Source organism: Taudactylus pleione, unplaced genomic scaffold, assembly GCF_031769625.1.
Source record: "Taudactylus pleione unplaced genomic scaffold, aTauple2 ptg001296l, whole genome shotgun sequence".
NCBI lineage: Eukaryota > Metazoa > Chordata > Amphibia > Anura > Myobatrachidae > Taudactylus > Taudactylus pleione.
The window spans coordinates 160,473-180,243 of record NW_028285696.1 but is presented as its reverse complement, the minus strand read 5'-3'; the positions used below and the strand labels follow the sequence as shown (position 1 = coordinate 180,243).

At 52.5% G+C, this 19,771-nt stretch overlaps 1 protein-coding gene across 1 annotated transcript in view; it reads left to right on the top strand.

Moving 5' to 3' along the window:
* Positions 1-19,771, top strand: part of PYROXD1 (pyridine nucleotide-disulphide oxidoreductase domain 1) — a 150,822-nt gene that overhangs the window by 35,736 nt on the left and 95,315 nt on the right. The window contains exons 2-3 of the mRNA XM_088462935.1: positions 13,511-13,591; positions 13,805-13,924. Coding sequence (XP_088319061.1) covers positions 13,511-13,591; positions 13,805-13,924 — 201 coding nt within the window. The remainder of the gene's footprint in view (positions 1-13,510; positions 13,592-13,804; positions 13,925-19,771) is intronic.

Here is a 19,771-nt window from a genome sequence, read left to right as displayed (position 1 = left end):
CACCAAGGCAGCGAGCTTGTGGGGCAGGGTGGATGGTCGAGGTATCAACAGTGATAAAGAGATCAGGTTGGTAACTGTTATTGGCCGGGGGAAATATAATTAATTCTGTTTTAGAAATATTAAGTTGAGGTGGCGAGATGACATCCAAGATGAAATGGCAGAGAGACATTCAGTGACACGGACCAGCACAGATGGTGACAAATATGGAGAGGATAGGTAGATTTCAGAATCATCCGCATACAGATGGTACTGAAATCCAAAAGAGCTGATTAGTTTGCCAAGAGAGGTGGTATAGACTGAGAATAACAGAGGACCTAAGATAGAACCTTGTGGAACTCCAACTGATAGAGGTAGCGAAGAGGAGACAGAGCCAGAAAAATGAACAGTAAAAGAGCGATCAGACAGGTAGTAAGAGAACCAAGAAAGGGCTGTGTCCTTAAGAGCTATGGATCGTAGTGTTTGTATGAGAAGAGAGTGGTCAACAGTGTCAACAGCAGCAGAGAGATCTAGAAGAATTAGGAGTGAGTAATGGCCTTTAGCCTCGGCAGTGACCAGATCATTTACTACCTTAGTCAGTGCTGTCTCTGTGGAGTGCTGGGAACGAAAGCCAGACTGAAGTGGGTCCAATAAGTTGTGTGAGTTAAGAAAGTGTGTGAGGCGGGTGTAGACAAGTCTCTCAAGTAGCTTGGAGGGGCATGGGAGCTGGGAGATAGGACGGTAATTAGAGAGAGTGTTAGGGTCAGAGTTTTGTTTTTTCAGAATGGGAGTAATCACTGCATGCTTGAACAGTGATGGAAAGATGCCAGTAGAGAGAGAGAGATTACAGATTTTAGTTAGGGTTGGGATAAGCTCAGGAGACAGAGCTTTACTGATTTGTGAGGGTATAGGATCTAGAGGAGAGGTAATAGAGTAGGAGGATGAGAAGAGTGTAGATACTTCATCTTCGTTTGTGAGATCAAATGAGGTGAATGTGCCAGAGGTTTCAGGTAGGGAATTGAGCAGGTCACTAGCTGAGGAAGAGCATACTATTTCATTTTGGATCTTATCAATCTTGTCCCTAAAATAGGAAGCAAGATCTTGTGCACAGATTGTAGCAGGTGGTTTGGGTGATGGAGGGGTAAGAAGCAGTTTAAAAGTATTAAAAAGTCGCTTTGGATTAGAAGCTTGAGCAGAGATTAGAGATTGGAAATGTGTTTGTTTGGCAGTGTCCAGAGCAGTACGATAAGAGTTGTAGATAGTCTTATATGTGAGGAAGTCACTTGGAGTATTAGACTTTCGCCACTGACGTTCTACTTTACGTGAGAGTTTTTGTAGATGCCTTGTTAAGTTAGAATGCCACGGTTGACGTCTGAGTCTACGTGGTGTGTGATGGGTACCTGGAGCTACTTCATCGAGGGCTTTTTCTAGAATCTGGTTTAGGTGTGATGCAGCAGTCTCAGGAGAAGTGAATGTAGAAATTGGTGAGAGTCGTTGTTGTAGAGAGGTAGATAGTTGTTGAAGGTTAATGGCATTAATATTTCTACGGGTTTTGGGTTTAGGTTTGGTTGATTTCAATGATGTTGATGTAATGGAGGAGAGCGTGCAGGGGATAAGGGTGTGATCTGAGAGAGGGAAAGGAGCGTTAGTGACATTGAGGGTGATGTAATGGAGGAGAGCGTGCAGGTGATAAGGGTGTGATCTGAGAGAGGGAAAGGAGCGTTAGTGACACTGAGGGTGATGTAATGGAGGAAAGTGCAGGGGATAAGGGTGTGATGTGAGAGAGGGAAAGGAGCGTTAGTGACACTGAGGGTGATGTAATGGAGGACAGCGTGCAGGGGATAAGGGTGTGATGTGAGAGAGGGAAAGGAGCGTTAGTGACACTGAGGGTGATGTAATGGAGGAGAACGTGCAGGGGATAAGGGTGATGTAATGGAGGAGAGCGTGCAGGTGATAAGGGTGTGATGTGAGAGAGGGAAAGGAGCGTTAGTGACACTGAGGGTGATGTAATGGAGGAGAGCGTGCAGGTGATAAGGGTGTGATGTGAGAGAGGGAAAGGAGCGTTAGTGACACTGAGGGTGATGTAATGGAGGAGAGCGTGCAGGTGATAAGGGTGTGATGTGAGAGAGGGAAAGGAGCGTTAGTGACATTGAGGGTGATGTAATGGAGGAGAGTGCAGGTGATAAGGGTGTGATGTGAGAGAGGGAAAGGAGCGTTAGTGACACTGAGGGTGATGTAATGGAGGAGAGCGTGCAGGGGATAAGGGTGTGATGTGAGAGAGGGAAAGGAGCGTTAGTGACATTGAGGGTGATGTAATGGAGGAGAGCGTGCAGGTGATAAGGGTGTGATCTGAGAGAGGGAAAGGAGCATTAGTGACACTGAGGGTGATGTAATGGAGGAAAGTGCAGGGGATAAGGGTGTGATGTGAGAGAGGGAAAGGAGCGTTAGTGACACTGAGGGTGATGTAATGGAGGAGAGCGTGCAGGGGATAAGGGTGTGATGTGAGAGAGGGAAAGGAGCGTTAGTGACACTGAGGGTGATGTAATGGAGGAGAGCGTCCAGGGGATAAGGGTGATGTAATGGAGGAGAGCGTGCAGGGGATAAGGGTGTGATGTGAGAGAGGGAAAGGAGCATTAGTGACACTGAGGGTGATGTAATGGAGGAGAGCGTGCAGGGGATAAGGGTGATGTAATGGAGGAGAGCGTGCAGGGGATAAGGGTGTGATGTGAGAGAGGGAAAGGAGCATTAGTGACACTGAGGGTGATGTAATGGAGGAGAGCGTGCAGGGGATAAGGGTGATGTAATGGAGGAGAGCGTGCAGGGGATAAGGGTGATGTAATGGAGGAGAGCGTGCAGGGGATAAGGGTGTGATGTGAGAGAGGGAAAGGAGCATTAGTGAAATCAGAGACTGAGCATAGTCTGGTGAATACAAGATCAAGACAGTGGCTCTCCTGATGAGTAACGGAGTCAGTCCATTGGGAGAGGCCAAGAGAGGAGGTTAGAGAGAGTAGTTTGGAGGTATGAGGAGATTGTGGACTGTCAATGGGGATATTGAAATCACCCATAATGATGGTGGAGATGTCTTAGGATAGAAAGTGAGGGAGCCAGGCAGAAAAGTGTTCCAGAAATTGTTGGGGTGGCCCAGGTGGGCGATAGATAGCAGCAAATCGCAGAGAGAAAGGGGTGAAAGTCCTGATAGAATGTGCTTCAAATGATGTAAATGTGAGTGACGGTACCTGTGGGAGAACTGTGTATGTAAAAGATTGGGAGAGTAATATTCCTACCCCACCTCCTTTACTATTACCAGGCCTGGAGGTGTGTGAGAAGTGTAGGTTACCATGTGACAGTGCAGCAGGGGAGACAGTGTCTGATTGTGTGAGCCATGTTTCTGTTATTGCCAGAAGGTTGAGGTTATTAGAAATAAAGAGGTCGTGGATGGATGTTAGTTTGTTGCAGACAGCGCGTGTGTTCCATAAGGCACATATTAGTGACTTGGATGGTGAAGGGAGGCATGCAATATTTATGAGGTTAGCTGGATGTATAGTGCGTTGTGGGTGTGGCATGTGGGTCGGGCCTGGATTTGGTGATGTCACCAAATAGAAGCAGCAGGAGAGAGATATAAATATATATGTGGGATTTGTCTGATAGATTTTTATGGCGACAGGTTGTGGATGTAATTGTCAGTGTGTGTAGATAATTTAAAAGCTCATGTGTGTTTGTAAGAGGAGAGTAGATTAAAGAGACAGTAATATGTACAGAAGGATGAGCTGCAGGGAGAGTAAAGGATGTAGTCGCCTTAGAGAGGATTCCATGTAGTGAGATTATAAAAAGAAGTTTTTGATACATTGTCTTTTTTGTATTTAGAAAAAATAAAATTTTCTAAGTAATAGGTTTGTAATTACCTGGTGTTCAATGTTGTTCAACTGTTATTTAACTGTTCAGAAAGCACACTTGATTTTAACCACTTAATGCATAACCACATCAAGCTGCCCTAAGACTGAATGTTAAAGCTGCATACACAAACGATTGAGTTAATGAACGATTTTAGTAAACGATTTTCTACCTTGAAAAAATGAACTAAAATCGTTTACTAAAGTTGTTCATTTACTATGTTCATTTAAATGTAATGAACGATTTTTATGAACTACAAACGATTTTTGCATATTAACTTAATGAAAATCGTTGAGTTGACAAGTCTGACTGAACTACAAACTACAATCGTGAACGCGCATGAACAATAATCGTTCATCGTTTGATTCAGAAAGTGAACGATTTTTTCAAAAGATTATCGTTAACCGATATCGTTTAACGATAATCATTCAAAAAATCGTTGTGTGTGTATGCACCTTTAGAAATAGTATGCCTGATTAAGACCCTAGCTTACATCTGAGCCAATTGGTCAGCTGGTTGAAATGCAGATTGATCAGTGGACATATATTGGAAAGTTTAAGTAAACAGGCAGTATGGCACTATACACTATGCTTCAGTGATCCCCATCCAAACACAGGTCATGACTATGGCTAGCAAGTCAAAAAAGATTCACAGACATTTAAACAATACTAATTACAAACATGTACAGCATTAAACACATGCATTAATGCAAAATTAGCTGTGTATTTAAAGTAACTATAGATTAGGAGTTGTGGTTTGCAGGATGTCAAATAATATCACATACATTGCCTATACAGCTGATGGTGCATGGGGGTGTATACAGCAACACATGATATCAGGGGAATATATGGCAGGGTGTATACAGCAACACATGATATCAGGGGAATATATGGCAGGGTGTATACAGCAACACATGATATCAGGGGAATATATGGCAGGGTGTATACAGTAACACATGATATCAGGGGAATATATGGCAGAGTGTATACAGCAACACATGATATCAGGGGAATATTTGGCAGGGTGACTGTATATAGTAACACATGATATCAGGGGAATATATGGCAGGGTGTATACAGCAACACCTGATATCAATGAAATTCACAGCAATTCCTTAAACTGTAAACCTATTACATAAGTGTGTGATTGGCTAATGCTTAGAGCACTGAGTCTCCCCTCTGCCGTGTTGCACACTAATCTTGTAGTAATAAGGGCTCCATCCGCTATATTTACCAGTAGTGTTACCTGTGTCCCCAGCATTCTCTCCTTGCAGGTAGCGCTCTATCAGTCAGTGCCTATGTGTCCCCAGCATTCTCTCCTTGCAGGTAGCGCTCTATCAGTCAGTGCCTGTGTCCCCAGCATTCTCTCCTTGCAGGTAGCGCTCTATCAGTCAGTGCCTGTGTCCCCAGCATTCTCTCCTTGCAGGTAGCGCTCTATCAGTCAGTGCCTATGTGTCCCCAGCATTCGCACCTTGCAGGTAGCGCTCTATCAGTCAGTGCCTGTGTCCCCAGCATTCTCTCCTTGCAGGTAGCGCTCTATCAGTCAGTGCCTATGTGTCCCCAGCATTCGCTCCTTGCAGGTAGCGCTCTATCAGTCAGTGCCTATGTGTCCCCAGCATTCGCACCTTGCAGGTAGCGCTCTATCAGTCAGTGCGTATGTGTCCCCAGCATTCGCTCCTTACAGGTAGCGCTCTATCGGTCAGTGTGTATGTGTCCCCAGCATTCGCACCTTGCAGGTAGCGCTCTATCAGTCAGTGCCTATGTGTCCCCAGCATTCGCACCTTGCAGGTAGCGCTCTATCAGTCAGTGCCTATGTGTCCCCAGCATTCGCTCCTTGCAGGTAGCGCTCTATCAGTCAGTGCCTGTGTGTCCCCAGCATTCGCTCCTTGCAGGTAGCGCTCTATCAGTCAGTGCCTGTGTGTCCCCAGCATTCGCACCTTGCAGGTAGCGCTCTATCAGTCAGTGCCTATGTGTCCCCAGCATTCGCACCTTGCAGGTAGCGCTCTATCAGTCAGTGCCTATGTGTCCCCAGCATTCGCACCTTGCAGGTAGCGCTCTATCGGTCAGTGCCTATGTATCCCCAGCATTCGCTCCTTGCGGGTAGCGCTCTATCAGTCAGTGCCTATGTGTCCCCAGCATTCGCATCTTGCAGGTAGCGCTCTATCAGTCAGTGCCTATGTGTCCCCAGCATTCGCTCCTTGCAGGTAGCGCTCTATCAGTCACTGCCTGTGTCCCCAGCATTCGCACCTTGCAGGTAGCGCTCTATCAGTCAGTGCCTTTATCACCAGCATTCGCTCCTTGCAGGTAGCGCTCTATCAGTCAGTGCCTGTGTGTCCCCAGCATTCGCACCTTGCAGGTAGCGCTCTATCAGTCAGTGCCTATGTGTCCCCAGCATTCGCTCCTTGCAGGTAGCGCTCTATCAGTCAGTACCTATGTGTCCCCAGCATTCGCTCCTTACAGGTAGCGCTCTATCGGTCTGTGCGTATGTGTCCCCAGCATTCGCACCTTGCAGGTAGCGCTCTATCAGTCAGTGCCTATGTGTCCCCAGCATTCGCACCTTGCAGGTAGCACTCTATCAGTCAGTGCCTATGTGTCCCCAGCATTCGCTCCTTGCAGGTAGCGCTCTATCAGTCAGTGCCTGTGTGTCCCCAGCATTCGCACCTTGCAGGTAGCGCTCTATCAGTCAGTGCCTATGTGTCCCCAGCATTCGCACCTTGCAGGTAGCGCTCTATCAGTCAGTGCCTATGTGTCCCCAGCATTCGCACCTTGCAGGTAGCGCTCTATCGGTCAGTGCCTATGTATCCCCAGCATTCGCTCCTTGCAGGTAGCGCTCTATCAGTCAGTGCCTATGTGTCCCCAGCATTCGCACCTTGCAGGTAGCGCTCTATCAGTCAGTGCCTGTGTGTCCCCAGCATTCGCACCTTGCAGGTAGCGCTCTATCAGTCAGTGCCTATGCGTCCCCAGCATTCGCTCCTTGCAGGTAGCGCTCTATCAGTCAGTGCCTATGTGTCCCCAGCATTCGCACCTTGTAGGTAGCGCTCTATCAGTCAGTGCCTATGTATCCCCAGCATTCGCTCCTTGCAGGTAGCGCTCTATCAGTCAGTGCCTATGTGTCCCCAGCATTCGCACCTTGCAGGTAGCGCTCTATCAGTCAGTGCCTTTATCACCAGCATTCGCTCCTTGCAGGTAGCGCTCTATCAGTCAGTGCCTATGTGTCCCCAGCATTCGCACCTTGCAGGTAGCGCTCTATCAGTCATGCCTATGTGTCCCCAGCATTCGCTCCTTGCAGGTAGCGCTATATCAGTCAGTGCCTATGTGTCCCCAGCATTCGCACCTTGCAGGTAGCGCTCTATCAGTCAGTGCCTTTATCACCAGCATTCGCTCCTTGCAGGTAGCGCTCTATCAGTCAGTGCCTATGTGTCCCCAGCATTCGCACCTTGCAGGTAGCGCTCTATCAGTCATGCCTATGTGTCCCCAGCATTCGCTCCTTGCAGGTAGCGCTATATCAGTCAGTGCCTATGTGTCCCCAGCATTCGCACCTTGCAGGTAGCGCTCTATCAGTCAGTGCCTTTATCACCAGCATTCGCTCCTTGCAGGTAGCGCTCTATCAGTCAGTGCCTATGTGTCCCCAGTATTCGCTCTTGCAGGTAGCGCTCTATCATTCAGTGCCTATGTGTCCCGAGCATTCGCTCCTTGCAGGTAGTGCTCTATCGGTCAGTGCCTATGTGTCCCCAGCATTCGCTCCTTGCAGGTAGCGCTCTATCGGTCAGTGCCTATGTGTCCCCAGCATTCGCTCCTTGCAGGTAGCGCTCTATCAGTCAGTGCCTATGTGTCCCCAGCATTCGCACCTTGCAGGTAGCGCTCTATCAGTCAGTGCCTATGTGTCCCCAGCATTCGCACCTTGCAGGTAGCGCTCTATCAGTCAGTGCCTATGTGTCCCCAGCATTCGCACCTTGCAGGTAGCGCTCTATCAGTCAGTGCCTATGTGTCCGCAGCATTCTCTCCTTGCAGGTAGCGCTCTATCAGTCAGTGCCTATGTGTCCCCAGCATTCGCACCTTGCAGGTAGCGCTCTATCAGTCAGTGCCTATGTGTCCCCAGCATTCGCTCCTTGCAGGTAGCGCTCTATCAGTCAGTACCTATGTGTCCCCAGCATTCGCTCCTTACAGGTAGCGCTCTATCGGTCAGTGCGTATGTGTCCCCAGCATTCGCACCTTGCAGGTAGCGCTCTATCAGTCAGTGCCTATGTGTCCCCAGCATTCGCTCCTTGCAGGTAGCGCTCTATCAGTCAGTGCCTGTGTGTCCCCAGCATTCGCACCTTGCAGGTAGCGCTCTATCAGTCAGTGCCTATGTGTCCCCAGCATTCGCTCCTTGCAGGTAGCGCTCTATCAGTCAGTACCTATGTGTCCCCAGCATTCGCTCCTTACAGGTAGCGCTCTATCGGTCAGTGCGTATGTGTCCCCAGCATTCGCACCTTGCAGGTAGCGCTCTATCAGTCAGTGCCTATGTGTCCCCAGCATTCGCACCTTGCAGGTAGTGCTCTATCAGTCAGTGCCTATGTGTCCCCAGCATTCGCTCCTTGCAGGTAGCGCTCTATCAGTCAGTGCCTATGTGTCCCCAACATTCGCTCCTTGCAGGTAGTGCTCTATCAGTCAGTGCCTATGTGTCCCCAGCATTCGCTCCTTGCAGGTAGTGCTCTATCAGTCAGTGCCTATGCGTCCCCAGCAGTCGCTCCTTGCAGGTAGCGCTCTATCAGTCAGTGCCTATGTGTCCCCAGCATTCGCTCCTTGCAGGTAGCGCTCTATCAGTCAGTGCGTATGTGTCCCCAGCATTCGCACCTTGCAGGAAGCGCTCTATCAGTCAGTGCCTATGTGTCCCCAGCATTCGCACCTTGCAGGTAGCACTCTATCAGTCAGTGCCTATGTGTCCCCAGCATTCGCTCCTTGCAGGTAGCGCTCTATCAGTCAGTGCCTGTGTGTCCCCAGCATTCGCTCCTTGCAGGTAGCGCTCTATCAGTCAGTGCCTGTGTGTCCCCAGCATTCTCTCCTTGCAGGTAGCGCTCTATCAGTCAGTGCCTGTGTGTCCCCAACATTCGCTCCTTGCAGGTAGTGCTCTATCAGTCAGTGCCTATGTGTCCCCAGCATTCGCTCCTTGCAGGTAGCGCTCTGTCAGTCAGTGCCTATGTGTCCCCAGCATTCGCTCCTTGCAGGTAGCGCTCTATCAGTCAGTGCCTATGTGTCCCCAGCATTCGCTCCTTGCAGGTAGCGCTCTATCAGTCAGTGCCTATGTGTCCCCAGCATTCGCACCTTGCAGGTAGCGCTCTATCAGTCAGTGCCTATGTGTCCCCAGCATTCGCACCTTGCAGGTAGCGCTCTATCTGTCAGTGCCTATGTGTCCCCAGCATTCGCTGCTTGCAGGTAGCGCTCTTTCAGTCAGTGCCTGTGTGTCCCCAGCATTCGCACCTTGCAGGTAGCGCTCTATCTGTCAGTGCCTATGTGTCCCCAGCATTCGCTCCTTGCAGGTAGCGCTCTATCAGTCAGTGCCTATGTGTCCCCAACATTCGCTCCTTGCAGGTAGCGCTCTATCAGTCAGTGCCTATGTGTCCCCAGCATTCGCACCTTGCAGGTAGCGCTCTATCAGTCAGTGCCTATGTGTCCCCAGCATTCGCACCTTGCAGGTAGCGCTCTATCAGTCATGCCTATGTGTCCCCAGCATTCGCTCCTTGCAGGTAGCGCTATATCAGTCAGTGCCTATGTGTCCCCAGCATTCGCACCTTGCAGGTAGCGCTCTATCAGTCAGTGCCTATGTATCCCCAGCATTCGCTCCTTGCAGGTAGCGCTCTATCAGTCAGTGCCTATGTGTCCCCAGCATTCGCACCTTGCAGGTAGCGCTCTATCAGTCATGCCTATGTGTCCCCAGCATTCGCTCCTTGCAGGTAGCGCTATATCAGTCAGTGCCTATGTGTCCCCAGCATTCGCACCTTGCAGGTAGCGCTCTATCAGTCAGTGCCTATGTGTCCCCAGCATTCGCTCCTTGCAGGTAGCGCTCTATCAGTCAGTACCTATGTGTCCCCAGCATTCGCTCCTTACAGGTAGCGCTCTATCGGTCAGTGCGTATGTGTCCCCAGCATTCGCACCTTGCAGGTAGCGCTCTATCAGTCAGTGCCTATGTGTCCCCAGCATTCGTTCCTTGCAGGTAGCGCTCTATCAGTCAGTGCCTGTGTGTCCCCAGCATTCGCACCTTGCAGGTAGCGCTCTATCAGTCAGTGCCTATGTGTCCCCAGCATTCGCTCCTTGCAGGTAGCGCTCTATCAGTCAGTACCTATGTGTCCCCAGCATTCGCTCCTTACAGGTAGCGCTCTATCGGTCAGTGCGTATGTGTCCCCAGCATTCGCACCTTGCAGGTAGCGCTCTATCAGTCAGTGCCTATGTGTCCCCAGCATTCGCACCTTGCAGGTAGTGCTCTATCAGTCAGTGCCTATGTGTCCCCAGCATTCGCTCCTTGCAGGTAGTGCTCTATCAGTCAGTGCCTATGTGTCCCCAGCATTCGCTCCTTGCAGGTAGTGCTCTATCAGTCAGTGCCTATGCGTCCCCAGCAGTCGCTCCTTGCAGGTAGCGCTCTATCAGTCAGTGCCTATGTGTCCCCAGCATTCGCTCCTTGCAGGTAGCGCTCTATCAGTCAGTGCGTATGTGTCCCCAGCATTCGCACCTTGCAGGAAGCGCTCTATCAGTCAGTGCCTATGTGTCCCCAGCATTCGCACCTTGCAGGTAGCACTCTATCAGTCAGTGCCTATGTGTCCCCAGCATTCGCTCCTTGCAGGTAGCGCTCTATCAGTCAGTGCCTGTGTGTCCCCAGCATTCGCTCCTTGCAGGTAGCGCTCTATCAGTCAGTGCCTGTGTGTCCCCAGCATTCTCTCCTTGCAGGTAGCGCTCTATCAGTCAGTGCCTGTGTGTCCCCAACATTCGCTCCTTGCAGGTAGTGCTCTATCAGTCAGTGCCTATGTGTCCCCAGCATTCGCTCCTTGCAGGTAGCGCTCTATCAGTCAGTGCCTATGTGTCCCCAGCATTCGCTCCTTGCAGGTAGCGCTCTATCAGTCAGTGCCTATGTGTCCCCAGCATTCGCTCCTTGCAGGTAGCGCTCTATCAGTCAGTGCCTATGTGTCCCCAGCATTCGCACCTTGCAGGTAGCGCTCTATCAGTCAGTGCCTATGTGTCCCCAGCATTCGCACCTTGCAGGTAGCGCTCTATCTGTCAGTGCCTATGTGTCCCCAGCATTCGCTCCTTGCAGGTAGCGCTCTTTCAGTCAGTGCCTGTGTGTCCCCAGCATTCGCACCTTGCAGGTAGCGCTCTATCTGTCAGTGCCTATGTGTCCCCAGCATTCGCTCCTTGCAGGTAGCGCTCTATCAGTCAGTGCCTATGTGTCCCCAACATTCGCTCCTTGCAGGTAGTGCTCTATCAGTCAGTGCCTATGCGTCCCCAGCATTCGCTCCTTGCAGGTAGCGCTCTATCAGTCAGTGCCTATGCGTCCCCAGCAGTCGCTCCTTGCAGGTAGCGCTCTATCAGTCAGTGCCTATGTGTCCCCAGCATTCGCTCCTTGCAGGTAGCGCTCTATCAGTCAGTGCGTATGTGTCCCCAGCATTCGCACCTTGCAGGTAGCGCTCTATCAGTCAGTGCCTGTGTGTCCCCAGCATTCGCTCCTTGAAGGTAGAGCTCTATCAGTCACTGCCTATGTGTCCCCAGCATTCTCTCCTTGCAGGTAGCGCTCTATCAGTCAGTGCCTATGTGTCCCCGGCATTCGCTCCTTGCAGGTAGCGCTCTATCAGTCAGTGCCTGTGTGTCCCCAGCATTCGCACCTTGCAGGTAGCGCTCTATCAGTCAGTGCCTGTGTGTCCCCAGCATTCGCACCTTGCAGGTAGCGCTCTATCAGTCAGTGCCTATGCGTCCCCAGCATTCGCTCCTTGTAGGTAGCGCTCTATCAGTCAGTGCCTATGTGTCCCCAGCATTCGCACCTTGCAGGTAGCGCTCTATCAGTCAGTGCCTATGTGTCCCCAGCATTCGCTCCTTGCAGGTAGCGCTCTATCAGTCAGTGCCTATGTGTCCCCAGCATTCGCACCTTGCAGGTAGCGCTCTATCAGTCAGTGCCTTTATCTCCAGCATTCGCTCCTTGCAGGTAGCGCTCTATCAGTCAGTGCCTATGTGTCCCCAGCATTCGCACCTTGCAGGTAGCGCTCTATCAGTCATGCCTATGTGTCCCCAGCATTCGCTCCTTGCAGGTAGCGCTATATCAGTCAGTGCCTATGTGTCCCCAGCATTCGCACCTTGCAGGTAGCGCTCTATCAGTCAGTGCCTTTATCACCAGCATTCGCTCCTTGCAGGTAGCGCTCTATCAGTCAGTGCCTATGTGTCCCCAGTATTCCCTCCTTGCAGGTAGCGCTCTATCAGTCAGTGCCTATGTGTCCCGAGCATTCGCTCCTTGCAGGTAGCGCTCTATCGGTCAGTGCCTATGTGTCCCCAGCATTCGCTCCTTGCAGGTAGCGCTCTATCAGTCAGTGCCTGTGTGTCCCCAGCATTCTCTCCTTGCAGGTAGCGCTCTATCAGTCAGTGCCTATGTGTCCCCAGCATTCGCTCCTTGCAGGTAGCGCTCTATCAGTCAGTGCCTATGTGTCCCCAGCATTCGCACCTTGCAGGTAGCGCTCTATCAGTCAGTGCCTATGTGTCCCCAGCATTCGCTCCTTGCAGGTAGCGCTATATCAGTCAGTGCCTATGTGTCCCCAGCATTTGCACCTTGCAGGTAGCGCTCTATCAGTCAGTGCCTTTTTCACCAGCATTCGCTCCTTGCAGGTAGCGCTCTATCAGTCAGTGCCTATGTGTCCCCAGTATTCGCTCCTTGCAGGTAGCGCTCTATCAGTTAGTGCCTATGTGTCCCCAGCATTCGCTCCTTGCAGGTAGCGCTCTATCGGTCAGTGTCTATGTGTCCCCAGCATTCGCTCCTTGCAGGTAGCGCTCTATCGGTCAGTGCCTGTGTGTCCCCAGCATTCTCTCCTTGCCGGTAGCGCTCTATCGGTCAGTGCCTATGTGTCCCCAGCATTCTCTCCTTGCAGGTAGCGCTCTATCAGTCAGTGCCTATGTGTCCCCAGCATTCGCACCTTGCAGGTAGCGCTCTATCAGTCAGTGCCTATGTGTCCCCAGCATTCGCACCTTGCAGGTAGCGCTCTATCAGTCAGTGCCTATGTGTCCCCAGCATTCGCACCTTGCAGGTAGCGCTCTATCAGTCAGTGCCTATGTGTCCCCAGCATTCGCACCTTGCAGGTAGCGCTCTATCAGTCAGTGCCTATGTGTCCCCAGCATTCGCTCCTTGCAGGTAGCTCTCTATCAGTCAGTGCCTATGTGTCCCCAGCATTCGCTCCTTGCAGGTAGCGCTATATCAGTCAGTGCCTGTGTGTCCCCAGCATTCGCTCCTTGCAGGTAGCTCTCTATCAGTCAGTGCCTATGTGTCCCCAGCATTCGCTCCTTGCAGGTAGCGCTCTATCAGTCAGTGCCTATGTGTCCCCAGCATTCGCTCCTTGCAGGTAGCGCTCTATCAGTCAGTGCCTGTGTGTCCCCAGCAGACAGTGTGATAATAATGCAATCTCATTTCTGTTCCTCAGCTTGCGCTCCAGTTTACGGAAGAGGAGGTGGTCTTGCTCACGGCGGCCCCTCTAATTAAGGCTGTCACTAATTTAAAGCAGGTAAGATGCTCCCACATCTTGGGGCATTACCCGGATTGCCCATGAAATGAATTCTGTTCCTGTGATAACACCCCCGCTCATGTAGACAGTGGCAGCCCCCACTTCTGTCACATACAGATCTGAGTGGTTCCCTGGGCTGAAGTACCCGTACTGACCCCCATATACTGACCCCCATAGTGCAGTACACAAGTAACGTATGTTTATCCTTTTCAGGTTTCCAGGACATTGGAAGAGTTTGATGTTGAGGAACAAGCGAGCAGTGTCCTGGAGAGCAAGTACCCCAACATTAAAGTTGTGCAATCAGCTGTGAAAGAGTTAAAGAGCAATCAACAGGTAATTGCAATGTAACCTGTGTTTCTAATGTTTTCTAAAGGTCATTGCACTCTCTAGCTCAGTAGGGGTGTGCTCACATGGTAGGACAGTGCATGTTCTCTCTAGTGGTGGCTCAGTAGGGGTGTGCTCACATGGTAGGACAGTGCATGTTCTCTCTAGTGGTGGCTCAGTAGGGGTGTGCTCACATGGTAGGACAGTGCAGGGTCTCTCTAGTGGTGGCTCAGTAGGGGTGTGCTCACATGGTAGGACAGTGCAGGGTCTCTCTAGTGGTGGCTCAGTAGGGGTGTGCTCACATGGTAGGACAGTGCAGGGTCTCTCTAGTGGTGGCTCAGTAGGGGTGTGCTCACATGGTAGGACAGTGCAGGGTCTCTCTAGTGGTGGCTCAGTAGGGGTGTGCTCACATGGTAGGACAGTGCAGGGTCTCTCTAGTGGTGGCTCAGTAGGGGTGTGCTCACATGGTAGGACAGTGCAGGGTCTCTCTAGTGGTGGCTCAGTAGGGGTGTGCTCACATGGTAGGACAGTGCAGGGTCTCTCTAGTGGTGGCTCAGTAGGGGTGTGCTCACATGGTAGGACAGTGCAGGGTCTCTCTAGTGGTGGCTCAGTAGGGGTGTGCTCACATGGTAGGACAGTGCAGGGTCTCTCTAGTGGTGGCTCAGAAGGGGTGTGCTCACATGGTACGACAGTGCGGGTTCTCTCTAGTGGTGGCTCAGTAGGGGTGTGCTCACATGGTAGGACAGTGCAGGGTCTCTCTAGTGGTGGCTCATTAGGTGTGTGCTCACATGGTAGGACAGTGCGGGTTCTCTCTAGTGGTGGCTCAGTAGGGGTGTGCTCACATGGTAGGACAATGCGGGTTCTCTCTAGTTTTGGCTCAGTAGGGGTGTGCTCACATGGTAGGACAGTGCAGGGTCTCTCTAGTGGTGGCTCAGTAGGGGTGTGCTCACATGTCAGGACAGTGCAGGTTCTCTCTAGTGGTGGCTCAGTAGGGGTGCGCTCACATGGTAGGACAGTGCTGGTTCTCTCTAGTGGTGGCTCAGTAGGGGTGTGCTCACATGGTAGGACAGTGCAGGGTCTCTCTAGTGGTGGCTCAGTAGGGGTGTGCTCACATGGTAGGACAGTGCGGGTTCTCTCTAGTGGTGGCTCAGTAGGGGTGTGCTCACATGGTAGGACAGTGCGGGTTCTCTCTAGTGGTGGCTCAGGAGGGGTGTGCTCACATTGTAGGACAGTGCGGGTTCTCTCTAGTGGTGGCTCAGTAGGGGTGTGCTCACATGGTAGGACAGTGCAGGGTCTCTCTAGTGGTGGCTCAGTAGGGGTGTGCTCACATGGTAGGACAGTGCAGGGTCTCTCTAGTGGTGGCTCAGTAGGGGTGTGCTCACATGGTAGGACAGTGCAGGGTCTCTCTAGTGGTGGCTCAGTAGGGGTGTGCTCACATGGTCGGACAGTGCAGGGTCTCTCTAGTGGTGGCTCAGTAGGGGTGTGCTCACATGGTAGGACAGTGCAGGGTCTCTCTAGTGGTGGCTCAGTAGGGGTGTGCTCACATGGTAGGACAGTGCAGGGTCTCTCTAGTGGTGGCTCAGTAGGGGTGTGCTCACATGGTAGGACAGTGCAGGGTCTCTCTAGTGGTGGCTCAGTAGGGGTGTGCTCACATGGTAGGACAGTGCAGGGTCTCTCTAGTGGTGGCTCAGTAGGGGTGTGCTCACATGGTAGGACAGTGCAGGGTCTCTCTAGTGGTGGCTCAGAAGGGGTGTGCTCACATGGTAGGACAGTGCGGGTTCTCTCTAGTGGTGGCTCAGTAGGGGTGTGCTCACATGGTAGGACAGTGCAGGGTCTCTCTAGTGGTGGCTCATTAGGTGTGTGCTCACATGGTAGGACAGTGCGGGTTCTCTCTAGTGGTGGCTCAGTAGGGGTGTGCTCACATGGTAGGACAGTGCGGGTTCTCTCTAGTTTTGGCTCAGTAGGGGTGTGCTCACATGGTAGGACAGTGCAGGGTCTCTCTAGTGGTGGCTCAGTAGGGGTGTGCTCACATGTCAGGACAGTGCAGGGTCTCTCCTAGTGGTGGCTCAGTAGGGGTGTGCTCACATGGTAGGACAGTGCGGGTTCTCTCTAGTGGTGGCTCAGTAGGGGTGTGCTCACATGGTAGGACAGTGCGGGTTCTCTCTAGTGGTGGCTCAGGAGGGGTGTGCTCACATGGTAGGACAGTGCGGGTTCTCTCTACTGGTGCCTCAGTAGGGGTGTGCTCACTTGGTAGGACAGTGCGGGTTCTCTCTAGTGGTGGCTCAGTAGGGGTGTGCTCACATGGTAGGACAGTGCGGGGTCTCTCTAGTGGTGGCTCAGTAGGGGTGTGCTCACATGTCAGGACAGTGCAGGTTCTCCCTAGTGGTGGCTCAGTAGGGGTGTGCTCACATGGTAGGACAGTGCAGGGTCTCTCTAGTGGTGGCTCAGTAGGGGTGTGCTCACATGGTAGGACATTCGGGTTACTCTCTAGTTGTGGCTCAGTAGGGGTGTGCTCACATGTCAGGACAGTGCAGGTTCTCTCTAGTGGTGGCTCAGTAGGGGTGTGCTCACATGTCAGGACAGTGCAGGTTCTCTCTAGTGGTGGCTCAGTAGGGGTGTCCTCACCTGGTAGGACAGTGCAGGTTCTCTCTAGTGGTGGCTCAGTAGGGGTGTGCTCACATGGTAGGACAGTGCAGGTTCTCTCCAGTGGTGGCTCAGTAGGGATGTGCTCACATGGTAGGACAGTGCAGGTTCTCTCAAGTGCTGGCTCAGTAGGGGTGTGCTCACACGGTAGGACAGTGCAGGTTCTCTAGTGTTGGTTCAGTAGGGGTGTGCTCCCATGGTAGGACAGTGCAGGTTCTCTCTAGTGGTGCCTCAGTAGGGGTGTGCTCACTTGGTAGGACAGTGCGGGTTCTCTCTAGTGGTGGCTCATTAGGGGTGTGCTCACATGGTAGGACAGTGCAGGGTCTCTCTAGTGGTGGCTCAGTAGGGGTGCGCTCACATGATAGGACAGTGGAGGCGCTCTCTAGTGGTGGCTCAGTAGGGGTGTGCTTACATGGTAGGACAGTGGAGGCGCTCTCTAAAGGTGGCTCATTAGGGGTGCGCTCACATGATAGGACAGTGGAGGCGCTCTCTAGTGGTGGCTCATTAGGGGTGTGCTCACATGGTAGGACAGTGCGGGTTCTCTCTAGTGGTGGCTCATTAGGGGAGTGCTCACATGGTAGGACAGTGCAGGGTCTCTAGTGGTGGCTCATTAGGGGTGTGCTCACATGGTAGGACAGTGCGGGTTCTCTCTAGTGGTGGCTCATTAGGGGTGTGCTCACATGGTAGGACAGTGCGGGTTCTCTCTAGTGGTGGCTCATTAGGGGTGTGCTCACATGGTAGGACAGTGCGGGTTCTCTCTAGTGGTGGCTCATTAGGGGTGTGCTCACATGGTAGGACAGTGCGGGTTCTCTCTAGTGGTGGCTCATTAGGGGTGTGCTCCCATGGTAGGACAGTGCAGGGTCTCTCTAGTGGTGGCTCAGTAGGGGTGTGCTCACATGGTAGGACAGTGCAGGTTCTCTCTAGTGGTGGCTCAGTAGGGGTGTGCTCACATGTCAGGACAGTGCAGGTTCTCTCTAGTGGTGGCTCAGTAGGGGTGTCCTCACCTGGTAGGACAGTGCAGGTTCTCTCTAGTGGTGGCTCAGTAGGGGTGTGCTCACATGGTAGGACAGTGCAGGTTCTCTCTAGTGGTGGCTCAGTAGGGGTGTCCTCACCTGGTAGGACAGTGCAGGTTCTCTCTAGTGGTGGCTCAGTAGGGGTGTGCTCACATGGTAGGACAGTGCAGGTTCTCTCTAGTGGTGGCTCAGTAGGGATGTGCTCACATGGTAGGACAGTGCAGGTTCTCTCAAGTGCTGGCTCAGTAGGGGTGTGCTCACACGGTAGGACAGTGCAGGTTCTCTAGTGATGGTTCAGTAGGGGTGTGCTCCCATGGTAGGACAGTGCAGGTTCTCTCTAGTGGTGCCTCAGTAGGGGTGTGCTCACTTGGTAGGACAGTGCGGGTTCTCTCTAGTGGTGGCTCATTAGGGGTGTGCTCACATGGTAGGACAGTGCAGGGTCTCTCTAGTGGTGGCTCAATAGGGGTGCGCTCACATGATAGGACAGTGGAGCGCTCTCTAGTGGTGGCTCAGTAGGGGTGTGCTTACATGGTAGGACAGTGGAGGCGCTCTCTAAAGGTGGCTCAGTAGGGGTGCGCTTACATGATAGGACAGTGGAGGCGCTCTCTAGTGGTGGCTCATTAGGGGTGTGCTCACATGGTAGGACAGTGCGGGTTCTCTCTAGTGGTGGCTCATTAGGGGTGTGCTCACATGGTAGGACAGTGCAGGGTCTCTAGTGGTGGCTCAGTAGGGGTGTGCTCACATGGTAGGACAGTGCGGGTTCTCTCTAGTGGTGGCTCATTAGGGGTGTGCTCACATGGTAGGACAGTGCGGGTTCTCTCTAGTGGTGGCTCATTAGGGGTGTGCTCACATGGTAGGACAGTGCGGGTTCTCTCTAGTGGTGGCTCATTAGGGGTGTGCTCCCATGGTAGGACAGTGCAGGGTCTCTCTAGTGGTGGCTCAGTAGGGGTGTGCTCACATGGTAGGACAGTGCAGGGTCTCTCTAGTGGTGGCTCATTAGGGGTGTGCTCACATGGTAGGACAGTGCAGGGTCTCTCTAGTGGTGGCTCATTAGGGGTGTGCTCACATGGTAGGACAGTGCGGGTTCTCTTTAGTGGTGGCTCAGTAGGGGTGTGCTCACATGGTAGGACAGTGCAGGGTCTCTCTAGTGGTGGCTCATTAGGTGTGTGCTCACATGGTAGGACAGTGCGGGTTCTCTCTAGTGGTGGCTCAGTAGGGGTGTGCTCACATGGTAGGACAGTGCGGGTTCTCTCTAGTGGTGGCTCAGTAGGGGTGTGCTCACATGGTAGGACAGTGGAGGGTCTCTCTAGTGGTGGCTCATTAGGTGTGTGCTCACATGGAGGACAGTGCGGGTTCTCTCTAGTGGTGGCTCAGTAGGGGTGTGCTCACATGGTAGGACAGTGCGGGTTCTCTCTAGTGGTGGCTCAGTAGGGGTGTGCTCACATGGTAGGACAGTGCAGGGTCTCTCTCGTGGTGGCTCAGTAGGGGTGTGCTCACATGGTAGGACAGTGCGGGTTCTCTCTAGTGGTGGCTCATTAGGGGTGTGCTCACATGGTAGGACAGTGCAGGTTCTCTCTAGTGGTGGCTCAGTAGGGGTGTGCTCACATGGTAGGACAGTGCGGGTTCTCTCTAGTGGTGGCTTAGTAGGGGTGTGCTCACATGGTAGGACAGTGCGGGTTCTCTCTAGTGGTGGCTCATTAGGTGTGTGCTCACATGGTAGGACAGTGCGGGTTCTCTCTAGTGGTGGCTCAGTAGGGATGTGCTCACATGGTAGGGCAGTGCAGGGTCTCTCTAGTGGTGGCTCAGTAGGGGTGTGCTCACATGGTAGGACAGTGCAGGTTCTCTCTAGTGGTGGCTCAGTAGGGGTGTCCTCACATGGTAGGACAGTGCAGGGTCTCTCTAGTGGTGGCTCATTAGGGGTGTGCTCACATGGTAGGACAGTGCAGGGTCTCTCTAGTGGTGGCTCAGTAGGGGTGTGCTCACATGGTAGGACAGTGCGGGTTTTCTCTTGTGGTGGCTCAGTAGGGGTGTGCTCACATGGTAGGACAGTGCAGGGTCTCTCTAGTGGTGGCTCAGTAGGGGTGTGCCTTCATGGTAGGACAGTGGAGGCGCTCTCTAAAGGTGGCTCAGTAGGGGTGCGCTCACATGATAGGACAGTGGAGGCGCTCTCTAGTGGTGGCTCATTAGGGGTGTGCTCACA